Source organism: Hypanus sabinus, chromosome 30 (assembly GCF_030144855.1).
Source record: "Hypanus sabinus isolate sHypSab1 chromosome 30, sHypSab1.hap1, whole genome shotgun sequence".
Taxonomy (NCBI): Eukaryota; Metazoa; Chordata; class Chondrichthyes; order Myliobatiformes; family Dasyatidae; genus Hypanus; species Hypanus sabinus.
In genome coordinates, this window is record NC_082735.1 from 29,309,098 (window position 1) to 29,330,666 (window position 21,569).

Sequence of the window (21,569 nt, forward strand, 5' to 3'; positions counted from 1 at the left end):
CACTCTGAGATGCTATTCTTTGGAGTTTTCTGCCTGAGAGAGCTGAGGATGTAGATTTATTCAATGTATTCAAAGTTGAGATAAAGGTTCGCACAGAAAGAGAGTTAAAGAGTTCAGGAGATGTGCTTAGGCCATGACCTTACTGAATGGACAGCAAGCTTGAGAGGCTGTGATCTATTCTGATCTTATGTACTTTATTTCCCAGATCTTCTAGAGCATTCTAGTAAAAAGTGATAATGTAGTTACCTTGTGTCCAATCTGACCTGATCCTAGTCACAATTTCACTTCCTTGCTGATTCTCTGTGAAGGGTTGTCTCTGTCATAATCCAAAATCTGTTTGACTTGGCCTCATATGTATGTATTGACTGAGTCTCCACAACCCTATGGTGCCAAGAATTCCAAATACTCAAGGCCACATGAGAAAGTGAATTCCTCCTCATCTCTCTTTAAAGGAGCGACCACATATACTGAAATTATGCCCCTAGCTCTGAAGGAGAGTTCTTTTGAGTCCTTTATAATCTTGTGTCTCCATCTATTTCTTTGACTCCAGATTAGGGACCATGAAGGCCAGGGTCATGTAAACCCATGGCTAATTAGTTTGACTATCCGCCTTTCTGATAGTAGCATATCTACTATTTACCCTTAATCCCAATACCAAGCATATGGTCTACCTGATAGATGATCGTTGTCCTCTAAAATAGAATTGTGGAATACCTACAAGAGGTACCTTAAAGACTAATACTGCATTTGCAAAATCTTCTAACACATCCTCTTCCAGCGCAACACCCTGAATATCACTTAAATAAGGCCTATGTTCACCAGAGGTGACCACATTGAAATTTATTCTAATGGAACGCAGCAGGTTAGATGCAGTGAGAATGGTATTCCCCGTGGCTGAGGGGTCGCGAAGCATAACAACACTGAAGGTAAAAGAGTATCAGAAGGCTGAGAAATTGCTTCAAGGATGTTCTTAAAAACTCATCGGAGAATGGTACCATTCTTGCTACTTCACGGCCTATAGCCAATCAAAATGGAGAAGGAACAGGTGAGAAAGCAGTGGAAACCTTGTGTCTCTTTGAGGGGACCACAAAAATTACAGTGCAATGAGGGAAATAATGTACTGTTCATCGATCTGGCATAGCCTATGGATTCATGGAGAAGGTGAAACCCATCCTCAAGCAGAAGGGACAGCTTAAAACAGGGGTTCCCAACCTGGGGTCCACGGACCCTTGCTTAATGTTTTTGGACCATGTCATAAAAAAGGATTGGAAACACCTGGCCTAAATGAACACTGATGTTCTTACTCTCTTCTACCATGAAGGGAGATATTGGTTGGGTTGAGTTGTTCTCCAATCTTGGCAGTCCATTTGCAAGCAACTGGTCACCATAAGAGAAGACATCATTGGTGTGCTCTTCATTTATGGTGTGTCCTCTGAATTCTTGGTCTTTATGCCACTTATTAATAAGGGAAATATTTGTTTGAATTTGCTAATTGTTAACACTTTCATTTGTATATTTTTCAAAGAGGGCAGAAGTGATGTGAACAAAAGTTGCAACATCATTCTAATATTTATTGATTTTAATATTATATATCTCTCTCTGGTATTGGCACAGCTTGTTTTATTTCTTAATTTATTATTGTGGTAATATTAGGAGGGAGCGGGAGTGTGGGTGAGGTTGTACTAAAATATATCTACAAAAGCCATAACCGAACTCATTTTTAGCAGATGTCAAACAGACTGCACATTTTCTTAATGTACTCTATATACAGACCTGCAAATGTAACACTGATTGGGGTTGGGATTGCTCCTGCCTCTACTGGAAGAATGCTCAAAGAACTTGAAAGCTCAGTCCTTATGGTTTAACCAAAGCCAGACTTCTAAGGCTTTGATATATCCCTTGATGTTAAAAGTAAAAGCTTAGAAGAAAATTGAGATACTATCAAACTTGACAATATAACTGATTACTGCAGAACAACCAGGAAGGATGCTTTACAGTTCATGAGGTAACATATGCTTTACGTGATTCAACCATTCTGGATAACAATCCTAACCAGTTTCAGTCATTGCACTGTAAACACTTTAAACTGTTTTTTATAATGCTTTTTAACATCGGAAGTACATGTTGATATTTATGTATTTATGCACATTTTATTCCAAATCCGCACTTCTAGTATTATTTGTATATAATTCTTTATTTTTTATAACTGTTGAATGTTGTTTTTCTTTCATTGTATGCCGTGCGAAGACATCACAGCAAATTCCTAATACATGTAAATGTATATGGTGAATAAAGTTACTCCTTGATACAGGTGAAGCAGCTTCCAACCCAAAAATCATAAATAATCTTCAACATTTGATTATGATCAGTTTTTTTTGTTCTACGAAGCTACGTAGTTTATCAAACACAGTGCATATCCATTGTGCAAGGTAAATTCAGTGAACACCATTCCCATCTGAGCACAGGCTCCAGGCTTGTTCTTCCATCAACGTCTACGATGGCACCCACTTCCGATTAAGATTGTACAGGAATGACTGTTTTTCTTTTTGCTTTGGCAGATACGAGGCTGTGGGATGTAGAAGAGATAAGTAGTACATGAATACATGTTGTTTTAGTACTTATTTGTTAAAATTGATTGACTCTTTCAAGGTTGGCAAGTATGAAATAATAGCTGCAATTAAAGATTTTCCCATGGTTTCGGGGAACTTGAGTCCTATCTAAGAGTGAAGAGTTTCGATCTCAGCCAAGAAAAACTTTTCTACTTGCATTTTGAATGGACTCCAATAAATGACTAATCATTGCACCACTTTGCAGACCTCTATACTCCTCAGAAGTCCCTTGATACTTCAGAATACATCATTTCTTTAGCTGGACGTTGCACTCACTTCAGATAACCAACCTTTCCAGTTTCTGTCGGGACTGACCAGCCCCTGCCGATTTTTTTCCTCTGATGTTCACAGTTAGTTCTGAAGAGAGGTGACGAACCTTTCATGAATATTCATCTAGTTGTCGCACTCTCATCAGCCAGGAGGCTGCATAAGACCACCAGACTGAAAAACAGTTACTTTCCCCAAGCAATAAAGCTGATCAACTACTCTACCCACTAACCTACCTCTCCACACTCCTACTTCCTGTCAGAGTCACCCTCAGGTACAAACACTCCTGCGCCTATGGACATACAATCAGGCTATGTATATAAGCTATCTTATGTATGTATGTTTATTGCATTTTTTCTTATGTGCTTTTATCTCTTTTTGTGCTGCATCGAATTTAGAGTAACAATTATTTCCTTCTTTACATTTCATTTTTCAATCTTTTTATTGATTTTCAAATAAAGAATATACAAATCAGAGGAGGAATTTAGCAAACAGATAATATAAAAGACATGAACAGCAATAATAAAAACAGTAAGTATATAATGTCAAAATCAAATAGGTAAAATGTTACACTGTTATATATACAATGGTCACAAAAAACTACAACAACTCATAGCAATCATAAAAAAAATTGGAAATTTTATTCGATAAAGAAAACCCCACTAACTAAACTGAAATAAAAAAAAAGAGAAAAAAAAAAGAAAAAGAAAGATTGGGCAATCCAATTGAGGATAAAATTTTAAAAAAAGGAGAGAAAAAAACATCCTTCCAGTCATCTCTGAACCTTCACGGATAAGGATTTTCCCCAAAGAGAATAAAGACAAACAAACAAACAAATAAACAAACAAATAAATAAATAAATGGATGAATCAGATCATATGAAAATATTGAATAAAGGGTCACCAGACTTGTTCAAAATTAAAGGGTGTATCAAATGTCTGGCTTCTAATTTTCTCCAAGCTCAGACATGACCTAATGGAGGAGAGCCAATAGAAAACAGTAGGCCGGTTAGATTCTTTCCAGAGTAGCAAAATAGCTCTCCTAGCCAGTAAAGTTGAAAAAGCTATCACATGTTGGGCAGAAGCAGACACTTTGCTTGCTTCCTCTGGAAAAATCCCAAAAATTGCTGTAAGTGAATTAGGTTGAATATCCATATCTATAACTTTAGATAATATTCCAAACACATCCCTCCAAAAATTTTTTAAACTTACACACAACCAAAACATTTGAGTTAGAGTAGCCACTTCTGCGTTACATCTGTCAGAAATAGGGCTTATATTAGGAAAAATATGCCCCAATTTATCTTTGGACATATGGGGCATGTGTACTATCTTAAACTGAATTAAGATATGGCGTGCGCAGATAGATGAATTATTGATTAAATAATAAATTTTACTCCATTGATTGTCTGAAAGTGAATGTTGTTCTACTTCCCAGATGCATTGAACCCTATCATTAGGTGACATGCGAGCATTCATTAACTGTTAAATGATAAACTATTATATAAATGATAGCTATTAATCATTTTTGGAAAGGTTTAGAACTAAAAAATAGTATAAGCCAAATTTAAAGAGCAGGCTGAGGGGCAATTCTGTAAAAAATCACGTAGAAACTTCCTAACCTGTAAATATCTGAAAAAATGTGTATTAGACATATCATATTTATCCATTAACTGTGAAAAGGACATTAAACAGTCTTGCAAAAACAAATCTAAAAAAGTCTTTATTCCCTTAATTTTCCATGTTAAAAGAGCCTTATCCAAAGTTGATGTTTTAAAAAAGAAATTAGAATAAATATTACTAGAAAGTAGAAAATCATTTAATTCAAAAAATCTATGAAACTGAAACCAAATTTTTAAAGTACGTTTAACAATAGGGTTGAGAGCTTGTCTACCTATTCTGGAGAGTGAAAATGGAAGGGGAGCTCCTAATAAAGAAGCTAACGAAAACCCCATTACTGAATTTTCCTCCAACTGTAACCATGAAGAGCGATCTTGTTCATCTGTATCATGAATCCAAAAAGTAATATAACGAATATTAATTGCCCAATAATAAAATCTAAAGTTTGGTAAAGCCAGTCCTCCATCTTTTTTTGATTTTTGCAATAAAAGTTTATTCACTCTAGAGCTTTTATTTTTCCAAACATAAGACAAAATCAGAGAATCTATTTTATCAAAAAATGTTTTTGGAACAAAAGAGGGAACTGCTTGAAATATATATAAAAATATTGGTAGAATAACCATTTTTATAGCATTTATTCGACCTAACAATGACATCGACATAGGTGACCATTTAGAAAGCGCCTTCTGAGTATATTCAACTAAAGGGGAGAAATTATACCTATATAGATCTTTAAAATTTTTAGTAATTTTGATACCAAAGTAAGTAAAATAGTTTTTGGCAATATTAAAAGGTATTTGATCATAATAATCAGAATAATTATGTATAGGAAATAATTCACTTTTATGTAAATTAAGTTTATATCCAGAAAAAATACCAAATTCCATAAATATAGATAACATAAAAGGAATAGATTTCCTAGGATTTGAAATGTAAACTAATAAATCATCCGCTTATAATGAAACCTTATGTAATTTATCCCCTCTCTTAATACCCTGCACAGAATTAGAATCCCTAAGAGCAATAGCAAGTGGTTCTAAAGCCAAATTAAATAATAAAGGACTGAGGGGACAGCCCTGATGGGTACCTCTATATAGTCTAAAGTAAGGATACTTTTGATTATTAGTTAGAACTGCAGCTACCGGGGCATGATAAATCAATTTAATCCAGGAAATAAATCCTGGACCAAAATTAAACCTCTTCAAAACCTGAAATAGATAAGGTCACTCCACCCTATCAAAGGCTTTCTCTGCATCCAAAGATACAATACATTCAGATTCTTTGGCTGAGGGGGAATAAATGATATTTAACAATCTTTGAATATTAAAATGTGAGTACTTATTTTTTATAAATCCTGTTTGATCGTTTGAGATAACATTAGGCAAGATATTCTCAAGCCTATTTGGTAGAATCTTAGAGAGGATTTTAAAATCTACATTCAGAAAAGAAATAGGTCTATAGGATACACGTTCCAGTAGGTCTTTTCCTTTTTTTGGAATCAATGAAATTAGTGCCTCATAAAAAGTTTTAGGAAAGTTCCCAGAGGATGTAGAATTGATAAACATTTGATGAAGATGTGGTATAAGCATTTCATGAAAAGTCTTGTAAAATTCTACTGTATAACCATCAGGTCCCAGAGCTTTACCAGATTGCATAGAGGATATAGCCTTGGCTATCTCCTCTTGTTTAATAGGTGCATCAGACATATCAACATCTTGAATCGAAATTTGAGGTATGTTTAACCTTTGCAAAAATCTATTCATAATAATAGTGCTATCAGAGAATTCAGATTTATAAAGGTTAGCATAGAAGTCCATAAATATCTTATTAATTTCATAAGGATCTAAAGTTTCTGTTCTATCAGGTCGAAGAATTTTTAAAATCTGTCTTCTGACCATCCCAGCCTTTAACTGACCCACTAAAAGCTTAGTAGATTTTTCCCCATGTATATAAAATAAACTTTTAGATTTAAAAATTTGCTGTTCAATGGGAAAGATCAGAAGCAAATCATACTGTATCCTTCTTTACATTTGTGTACTGAAAATGACATTAAACAATTTTGAATCTTAACTTAGTTTTCTCTTTCTAATAGGTATCCATTAGTCTCGTGAGACCATGAATATGTGCCTTGGAAGGTTTCTAGGGGGCAGGCCTGGGCAGGGTTGTATGGGAGACCGGCAGTTGCCCAAGCTGCAAGCCTTCCCCTCTCCATGCCACCGATGTTGTCCAAGGGAAGGGCACTAGGACCCAAGCAGCTTTGGTACCGGTGTCATTGCAGAGCAATGTGTTGTTAAGTGCTTTGCTCAAGGACACAACACGATGCCTCAGCTAAGGATCGAACCAGTGACCTTCAGATCACTAGACCGATGCCTTATCCACAAGGACATACGCCAACACTTTCTCTCTTTATAGATGTTTTATTTGCAGGGTATTTCCACTATTTTCTTGTACTTCAGATCTCCTGCAATTGCTATGTTCTCTATTTCATAGTTCCAGCTCTGTTCTTCTCCATGCTTCTATTCATCTCCTCATTACACATGGTCTGAGCAGATCCATTAGCAAGCAAGTCTCCATCACTTCTTCTCAAGCAGCTCAGCTTCGCCTGGCCACCATCCTATCACAGGCATTCCTTTTGTTCTCTCAACTCCACACATTTCCACATATTGAGTGCTTGATGACCTTTGTCGTGTGTGTGCGTGCGCGCATGTACTTTTTTAATGGGTTCTATTGTGCTTCTTTCTTTCATGGCTACCTGAAAGATGACAAATCTCAAGGTTGTATGTAATATATATACATTGATAATAAATGCACTTTGAACGTTGTACACCCTTCTCTGTTAATTCCTCCACAGACACTGCCTGCCTAACTATTTCCATCTTTTTTTTTGTTTTTACTTCATATTTCGAACATCTGATTTCTGCTTTTTGACTATAATAACTGTTATGTAATGTTTGCTAGGTTAATTATTATAATTCTGTGGAACATTACATAACAATTACTGTAAAAGGACTAGATTGGATGGAGTTTATCAAATGCGTTCCAAGAAAGTTTACTTAATCCATGCATAGAACACCCAATAAGAGAGTTTGCGGTACTGGATCTGCTTTTAGGGAATGTGACAGGGCAGAAGACAGAAGTTTGTGTAGAGAAACATTTTGCATCTCGTGACCACAATGCCATTAGTTTCAAAGTAAATATGCAAAAAGATCCATCTAGTCCATGTGTTGAGATTCTAGATTGGAGAAAGGCCAATTTTGATGGTATCAGAAAGGATCTGGCAAGTGTAAGACATTCTCTAACCATAAACCAGGAAATTATAGGCTGCAGAGTCTGACATCAGTAGTGGGAAACTTATTACAAGGTATTCTAAGTGACCAGATATTTAAGGTAGACATGGATGGATTAAGGATAATCAGTATGGCTTCATGTGTGATAGGTTATGTCTTACCAATCTTATAGAGTATTTGGTAGAATTTAGCAGCAAAGTTCACAAAGGCAATGCAGTGGATGTTGCCTACATGGACTTTAACAAGGCATGGGTGGTTGGTCAAACAGGTTCAGTCACTTGGCATTCAAGATGACTTTGTGGGAGAATCCAGAGAATGGTAATAGATGGTTGCCTCTATCAGTGGAGTCCTGTGATTAGTGGTATACCACAGGGATTAGTGATGGGTCCATTGTTGTTTGTCATCTATATCAATGATCTGGATGACAATGTGGTTAACAAGATCAGCAAATTTGTGGATGACACCAAGACTGGGGGGTGTAGTGGACAGCAAGGAAGGTTATCATTGGCTTGCAGAGGGACCTGCATCAGCAAAAATGGGCTGAAAAATCATAGATGGAATTTAATGCAGACAAGTGAGGTGGTGCACTTTGGTAGGACCAACCAGGGTAGGTCTTACGCAGTGAACGGTGGGGCACTCAGAAGTGCAGTAGAACAAAGGGATCTGGGAATACAAGCCCATAATTCATTGAAAGTTGCGTCATTGGCAGAAAGGTTAAAAAAAAAGCTTTTGTCACATAGGCCTTGATAAATCAATTATTGAATACAGAAGATGGGAAGTTATGTTGAAATTGTATAAGACATTGGTGAGGCCTAATTTGGAGTATTGTGTGCAGTTTTAGTCACCTATCTACAGGAAAGGTGTAAATAAGGTTAAAAGAGTACTGTACAGAGAAAATTTACAAGGATGTTGTCAGGCACAATTTAGAGGACCTGAGTTATAGAGAAAGACTGAACAGGTTAGGACTTTATGCCTTGGAACACAGAAAACTGAGGGGAGAGTTGATAGAGGTATACAAAACTATGAGGAGTATAGACAGGGTAAATGTAAGCAGGCTATTTCCACTAAGTTTCGGTGGGAATACAATGGTGAAAAGCGAAAAATTTAAGGGGAACATGATTCACTCAGGAGTCATGGGAGTATGGAATGAGATGCCAGCACAAGTGGAGCACGCAAACTCAATTTCAACATTTAAGAGAAGTTTTAGACAGGTACATGGAGGGGTATGGAGGGCTATGGTCTAGGTGCAGTTTGATTGGAGTAGGCCCTCTAAATGGTTTTGGCATGGACTAGATGGGCCAAAGGGCCTGGTCTGCACAGTACTTTTCTATGACTCTGTGACTTCATCAATCTATGATTACAGACCAAAGATTTGTCTCAGTGAAGCACTGGACATTTATTTGGACCCTGATTTTCTTTTGTGTAGAAAAAAAAAAGAATTTGCTGAAATAATTAATCTCACGACTTCAGTGTTCAGCGTCTGCACTTCTCAGAATGAAAAGAAAAAATGTTGCAGTGCTAAAGTCATATCGACGAAAATCGGAATCGGCCTGCAGTCGAGAAAGGAGACCAGTGGTTCTGGTTTAACAACATTACAAAATCCAGTAAAAGATTGGAGACATTAACTCCTCTGAACCAAAACAGATCTTGAGGCTGATTTCCTCAATAATACTGCAAACTGCAGGAAACTAACTCGAAAAAATCCTCGATTTGGTGCTAACATGCTCAAATGGCATTTGCTCTCTCTCCTTCTTTACCATTTTATTCTTATCCTGTTTTTTTCATGGACAGTGCAGTAACACATAGCTCTGCATCAGAGTTCAGAATTCACAGCTTCTTAATACGATCAGGTAGAGTGAACAGGTTCAATGGAAAATAGAGATTTATTTTTATGAAGGGTTTCGGCCCAAAACGTCATTATAACCTCCTCCCATAGATGCTGTCTGGCCTGTTGAGTTCTGCCAGCATTTCGTGTTTTTTATTTCATTTTTATTTTTGTTAAGGGTTCAGCACAGGGGTTCCTAACGTTTTTTCATGCCATGGATCCTCATCATTAACTGAGGGGTTTGTGGACCCCCACCTGGGGTAGCAAGATAGATGTAGAAAAATCAGTAGGTGTATTATTTTTAGACTTCAGACAAAATTCACCAAGCTGCACACATAAGATACATTTAAAGGAGAACTGTGGTGATAGGATTGGGGAGATGATAACATAGTGTGACAACTGGTTAACAGAAAAGTGAACAAACAGCAGCAATAAATGGATTGATTTTCAAGCTGGGTGCCATTGTTAGTGAGTGGAACAAATGCCAGACCATGGGCATTATCCACTTACAATTTGTCACATTGACCTTGCTGAGGTGACAATCTGTTATACTCTATATATGGACTTGTTCATAATCCAAATGCGGGTGGAGAAAGAACTCTCAACTATTACGCTGTTTAATTTCTTAGTGCCAATAGAGCCAAAATTCCACTTTAAAATATTTGAATCATCAGTTTTAGGGAGTAATTTTTAAATTTACTGGAGCTGAAAAGTTAAACGTCACGGAGGAAGAGAAAGAAGAGACACAAGGATAAAGAACATTTCAATCTGAGTAGAACAAGCACAAAAACACCACTGCTAGCTGCTCATCCATTGTTAGTAGTGAACTCACCTCCACTTTCCACCCCTTTGCCCTCACCACACTCTCCAAAACAGCTCCTAACCCAGCCTATCCTCAACAAGGAGCCTCTAACTCAAAATCCTTCCAAGGTGCAAACTTCTTTCAACGTGGTTTTAAAATAGAACAAACTTTTTCCTCAACATAGTTCCAAAAACCCATAGTTACTTATCAGCTGGCAACATCCAAAGGAAGTATCTTCATGCATCAATGATGGAAAACAAAAAAAGGATGATAAATATTTAATGGTTGCATTTTGTTTGCAAAACAGAGCTGGTGTAGAGTTTACAGATGCATCACATTGTGAAATGGCTGAGAGATTATGCAAGTTGATGGAACTTGGAGCAGCATTATCTCTCTTTTGTTAGCTCTTGGTGATTGCTCATCATGTGGCATTTCTTTAGTAGCTCCTTTTTTTTACGAGGTTGAGTTGCCAGCTCGACGCTCAACCCAGCACGGATGGAAAGCGTGCAAGGGAGCCGGCTGGATTCGAAATCCGGACCTCTCGCCACGAAGTCCAGTGCTGATGCCACTACGCCACCAGCCGGCCATCAGCTCTTGGTGTCTCTATTTTGCAGTCCTTTGGATGGGGACAGTTCAATAAGCAAAGGAATGGAGTGGTGGGGGGGGGGCAAATGAGGGAGCTGCTGGGTTGGTAGTGGAGGAGTTGAGATACCTCTCATCTTCTTCCCGCCAATTCTGCTTATGAAAGTAGTCCTTTTCTTAGGGTCCAACACAACCAGTAAAAGCACTTTGTAAGGCTGACAGCCAGTAAGATATGCTACTTTATGCCTATTTGAAAGGAGGGAGTGACAAATGTTTCTGCAAGTATCTAAGGTTTTACTGCAAGCAGTTCATTTATGACATCCCAGGGATCTAATGAGAGTTTGACCAGAAGAGATGTAGCACAGTAATGCCTGGTGATTAGCATCCTTAAATGGCTGGTGCTAGTTGCAATGGAAGGACCACAAAATAAACAGGGAATTAGGGAAAACCACTTTGCAAAGGATGTGAAATGTCTTCAAAAATAATCATGTTAACTGAAAGGAAGATGGAAAATGACGTGAAATCAACCACCAGGGTGAAAAAATGGAGTAATTTTAAATGGTTAGATTCTGAAAGCTGTTCAAAGGTTAGTTTTAATATCAGAGAATGTAAATAGTATACAACCTGAAATTCTTACTCTTCACAGACATCCAGGAAACAAGAAACCTCATAGAATGAAAGATAAAACCATCAATGCCCAGAAGCACCATTCCCCCTCCTATCACACAAACAGCAGCAGAAGCATCGACCCTCTCCTCTCCCCCTCCACTTGTGCTGGAATCGGGGTTAATATCAACTGCCTATATCATGAAGTTTATTGTTTTGCAGTAGTAGTATATTGTAATACACAACAATAAAAATATCTATAAGTTACAGTTAAGAAAAATACAGTATATAAATTAAATAAATAGAGCAAAAAGTAGTGAGGATTCATTGTCCATTCAGAAATCTGATGACAGAGTGGAAGAAGCTGTTCTTGAAACATTGAGTGTGTGTCTTCAGGTTCCTGGATTCCCTTTCTTGATGGGAGCAATGAGAAGAGGGCATACCCTGGGTGATGGGGCTACTGAATGATGGGTGCCTCCTTTTTGAGGCATCATCTTTTTGTTCTAGAGGCTAAGGAGGATAGTGCCCATGATGGAGCTGGCTTAATTGGCAACTTTCTGCAGCTATTTCTGAACTTATGCGGTGGCCCCTCCATACCAGACACTGATGCAAGCAGATAGAATGCTTTCCATGGTACATCTGTAGAAATTCGCATGCCTTTGGTGACATACCAACTCTTTTCAAAATCCTAATGAATTATAGTCTCTATCATGTCTTCTTTGCAATTGTGTCAATATGTTGGGCCTAGGATAGACCTTCCGAGATGTTGACACCCAACTGCTCACCCTTTTCACTGCTGATCCCTCGATGAGGATTGGTGTGTGTTTTCCCAACTTCCCCTTCCTGAAGTCCACAATCAATTCCTTGGTCCCGCTGACGTTGAGTGCAAGATTATTGTTGTGATACCACTCAACCAGCTGGTCTATCTCACTCTTGTATCTCTCATCACTATCATCTGAAATTCAGCAAACAATAGTTGTGTAATGGGCAAATTTTGAGCTATTGGGCTGCAGTGCTGTGCCCAGATTGGCAGGAATGAGCCAAGTTTCCATGAAGCCATGTACACTGCACTCCCTGACGTCTTTCTGGTATCGCAATCTAGCTCTAGCTCTGAGGTCTTCGATTTTCCAGAGACAGTATATTTGTCAGCAGGATAGTCAAGAGTTATGTCTAAGGCCTCTGTGTTTCAATTGTATCTGTAGATGGGCTCGCCTTCCACATCTCCTTTCTCTTAAAAGGGCTCTGCACTTATCACCTGAGTCTACAGTCTGGGGTCTGCTGATTTTGAGGATTGATAGATCTTTCAAACATCTTAAAACAATGTTGCTTACAGTAGTACCTGTAGGCAGTGACTGCGGATTTCAGCTGTAGCAGTCTTAAACGGGAATACTTGATTTCTAACAGAGTGGCACAGAAAACTTCGTTTCCATACAAAGAGGAAATTCTATCACCGGGGGATTGTGAATCAGAATCAGGTTTAATATCCGTGGCACATGTCGTGAAATTTGTCGTCTTTATGGCAGCAGTCCATTGCAATATGTAATAATAAAAATTGTAAGTTACGGTGAGTATATGTACATATAAAAATAACTTAGTAAAAAAATAGAAATAAAAGAGTAGTGAGGTAGTGTTTATGGATTCAATGTCCATTCAGAAATCAGATGGCAAATGGGAAGAAGTTCTTCCTGAATCATTGAGTGTGTGCCTTCAGGCTCCTGTACCTCTTTCCTGATGGTAGCAATGAGAGGAGGGCATTGGGGGCATTGAGGGTGGTGGGGGTTCTTAATGATGGATGCCACATTTCTGAGGCAAAGCTCCTTTAAGATGACCTGAATACTCTGGAGGCTAGTGCCCATGATAGATCACATCCCAATTATTGTTCAATTAATTTATCTTGGGGGCAATCATTTAACTCTGCAATTAGATCTGGAAAGCATGGGTTCAATGTTCATTCAGAAATCGGACGGCTGCAGTGAAGAAGCTGTTCCTGAATCATTGAGTGTGTGCCTTTAGGCTTCTGTACCTCCTCCCTAGTGGTAGCAATGAGAACAGAGCATGTCCTGGGTGGTGAGGTGGATGCTGCCTTTGCAAGGCACTGCTACTTGAAGATGACCTGGGTGCTGGTGAGGTTGATTCTTTCAGCCTTTTAAGGTAGTAACCTTTTAAACGTTCTCCAGGAGGGTTCTGGAGGTTCAATTGCTGAGTACATTCAGGATAGAAGCTGATAGTATTTTAAATTTCAAGTTAATAAAAATGTCCAGGGTAAGTGTTGGAAAATGACATTGAAATAAATGATTAGCCATCATTTTATTGAATGGCAAAACAGACACAACAATCTAAAAGTTTCCTCCTGCTAAATAATGGTTAAAGAAATGTTAGTGTGGTGTTCGCCCTGATCTAGGAACAGAAAAATGTTTCCTGATGGTAGATGTTTGTAGAGCTCAGTGTGGCATGACCCTGCCACAATAAAGCATGTGAAGTCACGAATGATCAATATACACTCGGTGGCCATTTTATTAGGTATACCTCGACAGATGCTTGTAAATGTAAATATCTAATCAGCCCATCGTTTGACAGCAACTCAATGCATAAAATCATGCAGACCTAGTCAAGAGACTCAGCTGTTGCTCAAACCAAACATAAGAATGAGGAAGAAATTAGATCTAAGTGGCTTTGACCGTGAAATGATCGTTGGTGCCAGACAGGGTGGTTTGAGTATCTCAGAAATTGCTGATCTCCTGCGATTTCATGCATAACGCTCTCTGGAGTTTACAGAGAAAGGTGCGAAAATGTTTTTAAAAAATCCAGTGAGAAGCAGTTCTGTAGATTAAAGTACCTTGTTAAAATAAGTGAGGTCAGAGGAGAATGGCCAGACTGGTTCATGCTGACAGGAACGTGACAGAATCCAAATAACCACACAATGCAATAGTGGTGTGCAAACAAGCATCTCTGAACACACACAGCTTGTTGAACCTTGAAGTGAATAGGCTACAGCAGCAGAAGATCATGAACATACACTCAATGGCCATGATATTAGATACAGGAGGTACCTAAGAATGTGGACACTGAGTGCATACTGTAGGTGTTCTTGAAACGACAACAAACACAAATTATTTTCATAGTACTACATTACTCTTTTTTCCCATATCTACAACAGCTAGAGCATCCTACCTGGTCCTGGACCATCTTTGACATGGACATTTCCAGTCCAACGACTGGTGTTGGACACAAACACGGCACTGGTCATATAGCGCTTTGGTGGATCATGAAAATTGACCACATCATAATAGCCGGGTCCTGGAGGTGTTGGGTTTCTGCGGACTGGGAATGGAGGAGCCGAAATGCACATGTAATGCTTCTTCCTAGAGGAAAAAAAATTGTAAGGCAACAAAACAACATGAGAAATAACAAATATTTTATCAAACTACGAGGGGTGATTGATAAGTTCGTGGCCCAAGGTAAAAGGAGTCAGTTTTAGAAAACCTAGCACTTTTATTTTTCCTATATTAACACACCTAGTAAAGTGATTGTGGTGGTCCACAGCATGGGGTGATTGATAAGTTTGTGGCCTAAGGTAGGAGATGAATTATACAGCTCTTGTTACATGCGCGTGCAGTTCAACTCTTTGAGTGATTATGCAGAAAGTTTGAAGTTAGAAGGAGATGAGTTATTAACTTCAAACTTGCTGCATTTTCATTCAAAGAGTTTAACCACACATGCATGTGGCGAGAGCTACATATCTCCTACCTTAGGCCATGAACTTATCAATAACCCCTGCTGTAGACCACCTGGAGGTCCAAGACACTCTCGTTACATGCACATGCAGTGCAACTCTTTGTCTGATAATGCAGAAAGTTTGAAGTTGGTAACTCATTTCCTTCTACCTTAGGCCATGAACTTATCAATCACCCCTAGCATTGACCACTCTGCAAAGAAGGGATCCGTATGCTCCATGACTGTTGGACTAAGTGTGTATATGTAGGAGGGGACTATGTTGAAAAATAAATGTGCTAGGTTTTCTAAAAATGACTCCTTCTACCTTAGGCCACAAAATTATCAATCACCCCTCGTATAATAAGCCTATATTACAGTAATTGTAAATTAAACTCGCAGATTCATGAGGGTGATCACAACTCATGTTAATTGGTTATCGGTCTTGCACTCAATCTGAACTATTTTGTTTTTTGGCTCTGTCATTCTCCTGGCTAGGGTGACTAAAACAGGCATTGCCATTTCCTGGAGTTTAGAGGTGAGGCAAAAAGGTTTATTTCATTCTGATTGTTTGTTATCATTATGGTTCATAAAGGTTTATTTCATTCTGATTGTTTATCATTATGGTTCATTTCGCATCAAGTTTCAAGCTGTATCCTGTATCAAAACAGTCTGTGAGTAAGTATCCTGATGCTTATCTCCTAACTCCAGCACTCCTACTGCTTCTGAGGTATAGAACATCTGCCTGCAACAGGGCTTCCACTGTCCTTGGGGTCGTCTGGTTTTAGCATCTTTCAGGGTACCAGGTATACGATGCTAATGCTCATTGCCATGTTGAAGGAAAGCAGAAGACCCCACCAGTGGAATCCCAGACAAAATGGTACCTCCTTAACAAACACTTTGGTGCTTTTCCCTCGTCCAACCGTTCCCCTTCCACCCCCATCCATCTGTTCCTCCCCTGGCTGCTTTTAAGTTTCTAGCAATTCTTCGCGGCTACAAGTGACATTTATAAAAACGATCAAGGGCTTAACACATTTTTAAAGATATTACTTTAAAGCAGACAGATGGTTGCATTTTATTTTTAAAATATAGCTGACTCACGGTAGCTGGTCTCGGAATGTCAAGCAATAGTAAACGGCTGAGAGTTAAAAATGCCAAATATATTTATCCACTGAACTGTGAATATTTTTGATGGCTGTTTAACTCATGTTCTGCAATGCCCAATTGGTTTAGGTTCTCACACATTGCACTGTCTGTTTAGTGACATGGTAGTGTAGTGGTTATTGTAAAGCTATTAAAAGATCAGGGTGAAATTCCTGCTGCTGTCTGTAGGGAGTTTGTACGCTCTCCTTGTGAGTGTGTGGGTTTCCTCTGGGTGTTCTGGTTTCCTTCCACATTCCGAAGACGCATGGTTAGGATTAGTAAGTTGTGGGCATGCTATGTTGGTGCTGGAAGCCTGATGGAACTTGTAGGTTTTCCCAGCACAATCCTCACTGATTTGATTTGGTGCAAATGACACATTTCCTTAATTTTAATGTTTTGCTTTGCACATCACGTACCATCCATTTTCTGCATGACTACATGAACTAGATTTTGGCTTCAACAGGATACACATTGCATTGTCCATACTTAGAGAAAACAGACATGATGACTGGAGACATGAAAGGGTGAATAGGTTAGAACTTTGCCCACTGGAACGTAGGAAAATGTGGAGAGATTTGACAGAGGGATGCACAATCATGAGGGGTATAGATAGGGTAAGTACAAGCAAGCTGGTTCTTCTGAGGTTGAATGAGAGATCATAGGTTTAGAGTGAAAGATGAAATATTTAGGGAGAACCTGACAGAGACTTTTGCACTCAGAGGGTAGTGCAAGTTTGGAATGAACTGCCAGTGGAAATTGTGGTCACGGGTTCAATTTCAACATTTAAGAGATGTTTGCTAAGTACTTGGATGGGAGGGATATGGAGGGCTTTGATCCAGGTGTGGGTCAATGGGACTGGGCAGGAAAATAATTCAGCACAGATTAGATGGGCCGAAGGGCCTGTCTCTGTGCTGTAGTGCTCTATGATTCTGTGACTGTAAAGTAGGAACATAACCCACATGTCACAAACAAGACAAAGATCATTAGTTTCTTTTGTCAATTTGGTAATCTAAGTATATAGAACAATGGTCAGTAAATGAAGTTGAAGTTCAGTTCAACCAGAATAAACTTGAGGGAATGCATGGTTTTACTTTCTCTGTCATGCATATTCCATTGTGAATATGGCTTTGGTTCTCAAAATCTGCACTGTGTCTTTTCTTGCTACATCTTTCTGACTTACTAACTGCCCGTTATGCCATTCATGCTTAGGGCAGTATTACAATAGATAACAATAGACAATAGGTGCAGAAGTAGACCATTCGGCCCCTCGAGTTTGCACCGCCATTCTGAGATCATGGCTGATCATTCACTATCAATACCCAGTCCCTGCCTTGTCCCCATATCCCTTGATTCCCCTATCCATCAGATATCTATCTAGCTCCTTCTTGAAAACATCCAGAGAATTGGCCTCCACCATCTTCCAAGGCTGTGCATTCCAGACACCCACAACTCTCTGGGAGAAGTTTTTGTTTTAAATAACTGACCTCTTATTCTCAATCCATGCCCTCTGGTACTGGACTCTCCCAACATCTGGAACATATTTCCTGCCTCAATACTATCAAATCCTTTAATTATCTTAAATGTTTCAATCAGATCCCCTCTCAATCTCCTCAGTTCCAGTGAGTACAAGCCCAATCTCTCCAATCTCTCTGCGTAAGTCAGCCCTGCCATCCCAGGAATCAACCTAGTGAATCTACGCTGCACTTCCTCAATTGCCAGAATGTCCTTCCTTAAACCTGGAGACCAAAACTGTACACAATATTCCAGGTGTGGTCTCACTAGGGCCCTGTACAAATGCAAAAGGACATCCTTGCTCTTGTACTCAATTCCCCTTGTAATAAAGGCCAACATTCCATTTGCCCTCTTCACTGCCTGTTGCACTTGCTCATTCACCTTCATTGACTGATGAACTAGGACTCCTAGGTCTCTTTGCATTTCTCCCTTACCTAACTCTACACCATTCAGACAATACTCTGCCCTCTTGTTCCTGCTTCCAAAGTGGATAACTTCACATTTATTCACATTGAATGACATCTGCCAAGTATCTGCCCACTCACCCAGCCTATCCAAGTCTCCCTGTATTCTCCTAACGTCCTCTTCGCATGTCACACTGCCACCCAGTTTAGTATCATCAGCAAACTTGCCGATATAGTTTTCAATGGCCTCATCTAAATCATTGACATAAATCATAAAGAGCTGTGGTCCGAATACAGAGCCCTGTGGTATCCCACTAGTCACCTCCAGCCAGTCCGAGAAACACCCATTCACTGCTACCCTTTGCTTTCTATCTGCCAACCAGTTTTCTATCCATGTTGAAACCCTGCCCCCAATGCCATGAGCTCTGATTTTACTCACCAATCTCCTTTGTGGCACCTTATCGAATGCCTTCTGAAAATCTAGGTACACTACATCCACTGGCTTACCCTCGTCTAACATCCTTGTTACACCCTCAAAAAACTTCAACAGATTAGTCAAGCATGATTTGCCCTTGGTAAATCCATGCTGGCTCGGCCTAATCCTATTACTGCCATCAAGATATGCCACTATTTCGTCCTTAATAATGGACTCAAGCATCTTCCCCACGACTGATGTTAGGCTAACAGGGCGATAGTTCTCCGTTTTCCCCTTCCCTCCCTTCTTGAAAAGTGGGATAACATTAGCCACTCTCCAATCTTCAGGAACTGATCCTGAATCTAAGGAACATTGGAAAATGATTACCAATGCATCCGCAATTTCCTGAGCCACCTCTTTTAGAACCCTCGGATGCAGACCATCTGGACCCGCAGATTTATTAGCCTTCCGTCCTATCAGTCTACTCATCACAGTTTCTTTCCTAATGTCAATCTGTTTCAATTCCTCTGATATCTTATGACCCTGGCCCATCCATACATCTGGGAGATTGCTTGTGTCCTCCCTGGTGAAGACAGATCTAAAGTACGCATTAAATTCTGTTGCCATTTCCCTGTTTCCCATAACAATTTCTCCCAATTCATTCTTCAAGGGGCCAACATTGTTCTTAACTATCTTCTTCCTCTTCACATAGCTAAAAAAAACTTTTGCTATCCCCTTTTATATTCCTGGCTAGACCGAGCTCATACCTGATTTTTTCTCTCTGTATTGCTTTTTTAGTTAAGATCTGCTGTTCCTTAAAACTTTCCCAATCATCTGTATTCCCACTCATCTTAGCCCTGTCATACTTCCTTTTCTTTAATGCTATACAATCTCTGACTTCCTTTGTCAACCACTGTGGCCCCTTCCCCCTCTTTGAATCCTTCCTTCTCATTGGAATGAACTGCTTTTGCATCTTTTGTATTATCCCCAAGAATATCTGCCACTGCTGATCCACTGTCTTTCCTGCCAGGGCATCCGCCCATTTAACTTTGGCCAGCTCTTCCCTCATGGCTCTGTAGTCTCCTTTATTTAATTGCAACACTGACACCTCTGATCTGCCCTTATCCCTCTCAAATTGTAGATAAAAACTTATCATGTTATGATCACTACTTCCTAATGGCTCCTTTACTTTAAGATCACTTATCAATTCCTGTTCATTACACATCACCAAGTCCAAAATAGCCTCATTCCTGGTTGGCTCAAGCACAAGCTGTTCCAAAAATACATCCCTTGGACACTCCACAAACTCCCTATCCTGGGGTCCAGCACCTACCTGATTCTCCCAGTTCACCTGCATGTTGAAATCTCCCATAACGACTGCATTACCTTTAGCACATGCCAATGTTAACTCCCTAATCAACTTGTACCCAATATCCACGCTACTGTTTGGGGGCCTGTACACAACACCCATTAGGGTCTTTTTACCCTTACTGTTCCTCAGCTCAATCCACACAGACTCTACTTCCCCTGTTCCCAAGTCACCTCTTGCTAAGGACTGAATCTCATTCCTCACCAACAGGGCCATCCCACCCCCTCTTCCCATATTTCTGTCTCTACGATAGCACATATACCCTGGCACACTCAATTCCCAGGCCTGATCCCCTTGCAGCCACGTCTCCGTTATCCCAACAATATCGTAGTTCCCCATTTTCATCTGAGCTTCAAGCTCATCTGTCTTATTTCTGACACTACGCGCATTCAAGTATAGAATTCTTAGCCCATTCCTCCTCTCTTTGCTTAAAACACTGTCTATTATACCTAACCCAGCTCCTTGAACTTCCATCGGGCTAATTGCACCTTGAATTTTGATGACCTTCTCAATTATTTAAGTATTATTGAATTTCAATTATTGAAAGTATTGAAGGTCCTCCATCTCTGTTTGACAATACCTTGCACATAAGTTTATAATGGTCCTTCATTGCTGTTTCTGTAACAATTGTTTTTGACCAGTCAGGGTTATTAGCCCTGAGCTGAACCCCTGGACCTGGATGACCAGTGGACCACTCAGTCTGGCCTCTACCCTTTGACCTGTTTGGCATGGGTGAGCCAAAGAACAAGGTCCTGACTCCACCCAACAGAGCTCCCTGGGCCATTGAGGAATGCAGGCCTCTAAACCCTGCGACAAGGTTGTGGTCCTCCTGGAGGTCTTGCTACATCTAGTTCACTAACTCCTAACCCTAAAATATCTAACGTGGACAAAGGATAAAATCTTCACCCTCTTCTGCAAAACTCTGAATCTGCATACAATTGCTTTCCCCCCACCCCCACAGGCAAGTCTGCCTTTCGATATTAATTTCAAGAGCAGCTACTGAAACGGACTCAGCCACCCAATACCAAGGATGCAAAAGTGTGGATTGAATCCTGTCTTCCGCCATTGAATTGTAAGGTTGATAGGCTGCTGGTCCTGGGCTTGTTGAGTCAGTTGGATACTTCAGGCGCACAGTCGTGGATTTGAAAGCAGAAACCATTGCCTTTGGCGACTCTTTGGTCAAGGAGTGGCTGATCCTGTAATGGCCTGGAAAAAAAACTTAAAAGTTGAAGCAAAACATTGGTGGTGCGGCATGCAAAGACAGATATGCTTTGCTAATTATTTCCCAATGACAACTGCAATAACAGTACCTTGTTATACAGAAAACTATGTTAAAATTAGAAAATTTATATTGTCTACTATCTTTGAAACTTGTGCAAACAGTGACAAGATTTCCCTGATTCTGTCTTACCTACACC

At 39.6% G+C, this 21,569-nt stretch overlaps 1 protein-coding gene across 4 annotated transcripts in view; it reads right to left on the reverse strand.

Moving 5' to 3' along the window:
• Positions 1-2,171: 2,171 nt before the first annotated feature.
• Positions 2,172-21,569, reverse strand: part of stpg1 (sperm-tail PG-rich repeat containing 1) — a 75,439-nt gene continuing 56,041 nt past the window's right edge. For all 4 annotated transcript variants that reach the window (XM_059954520.1, XM_059954519.1, XM_059954522.1 and 1 more), the window contains 3 exons: positions 21,177-21,357; positions 14,769-14,959; positions 2,172-2,566 (listed from right to left, as the gene is read on the reverse strand). In XM_059954520.1, coding sequence (XP_059810503.1) covers positions 2,493-2,566; positions 14,769-14,959; positions 21,177-21,357 — 446 coding nt within the window. In that variant the 3' untranslated portion in view covers positions 2,172-2,492. The remainder of the gene's footprint in view (positions 2,567-14,768; positions 14,960-21,176; positions 21,358-21,569) is intronic.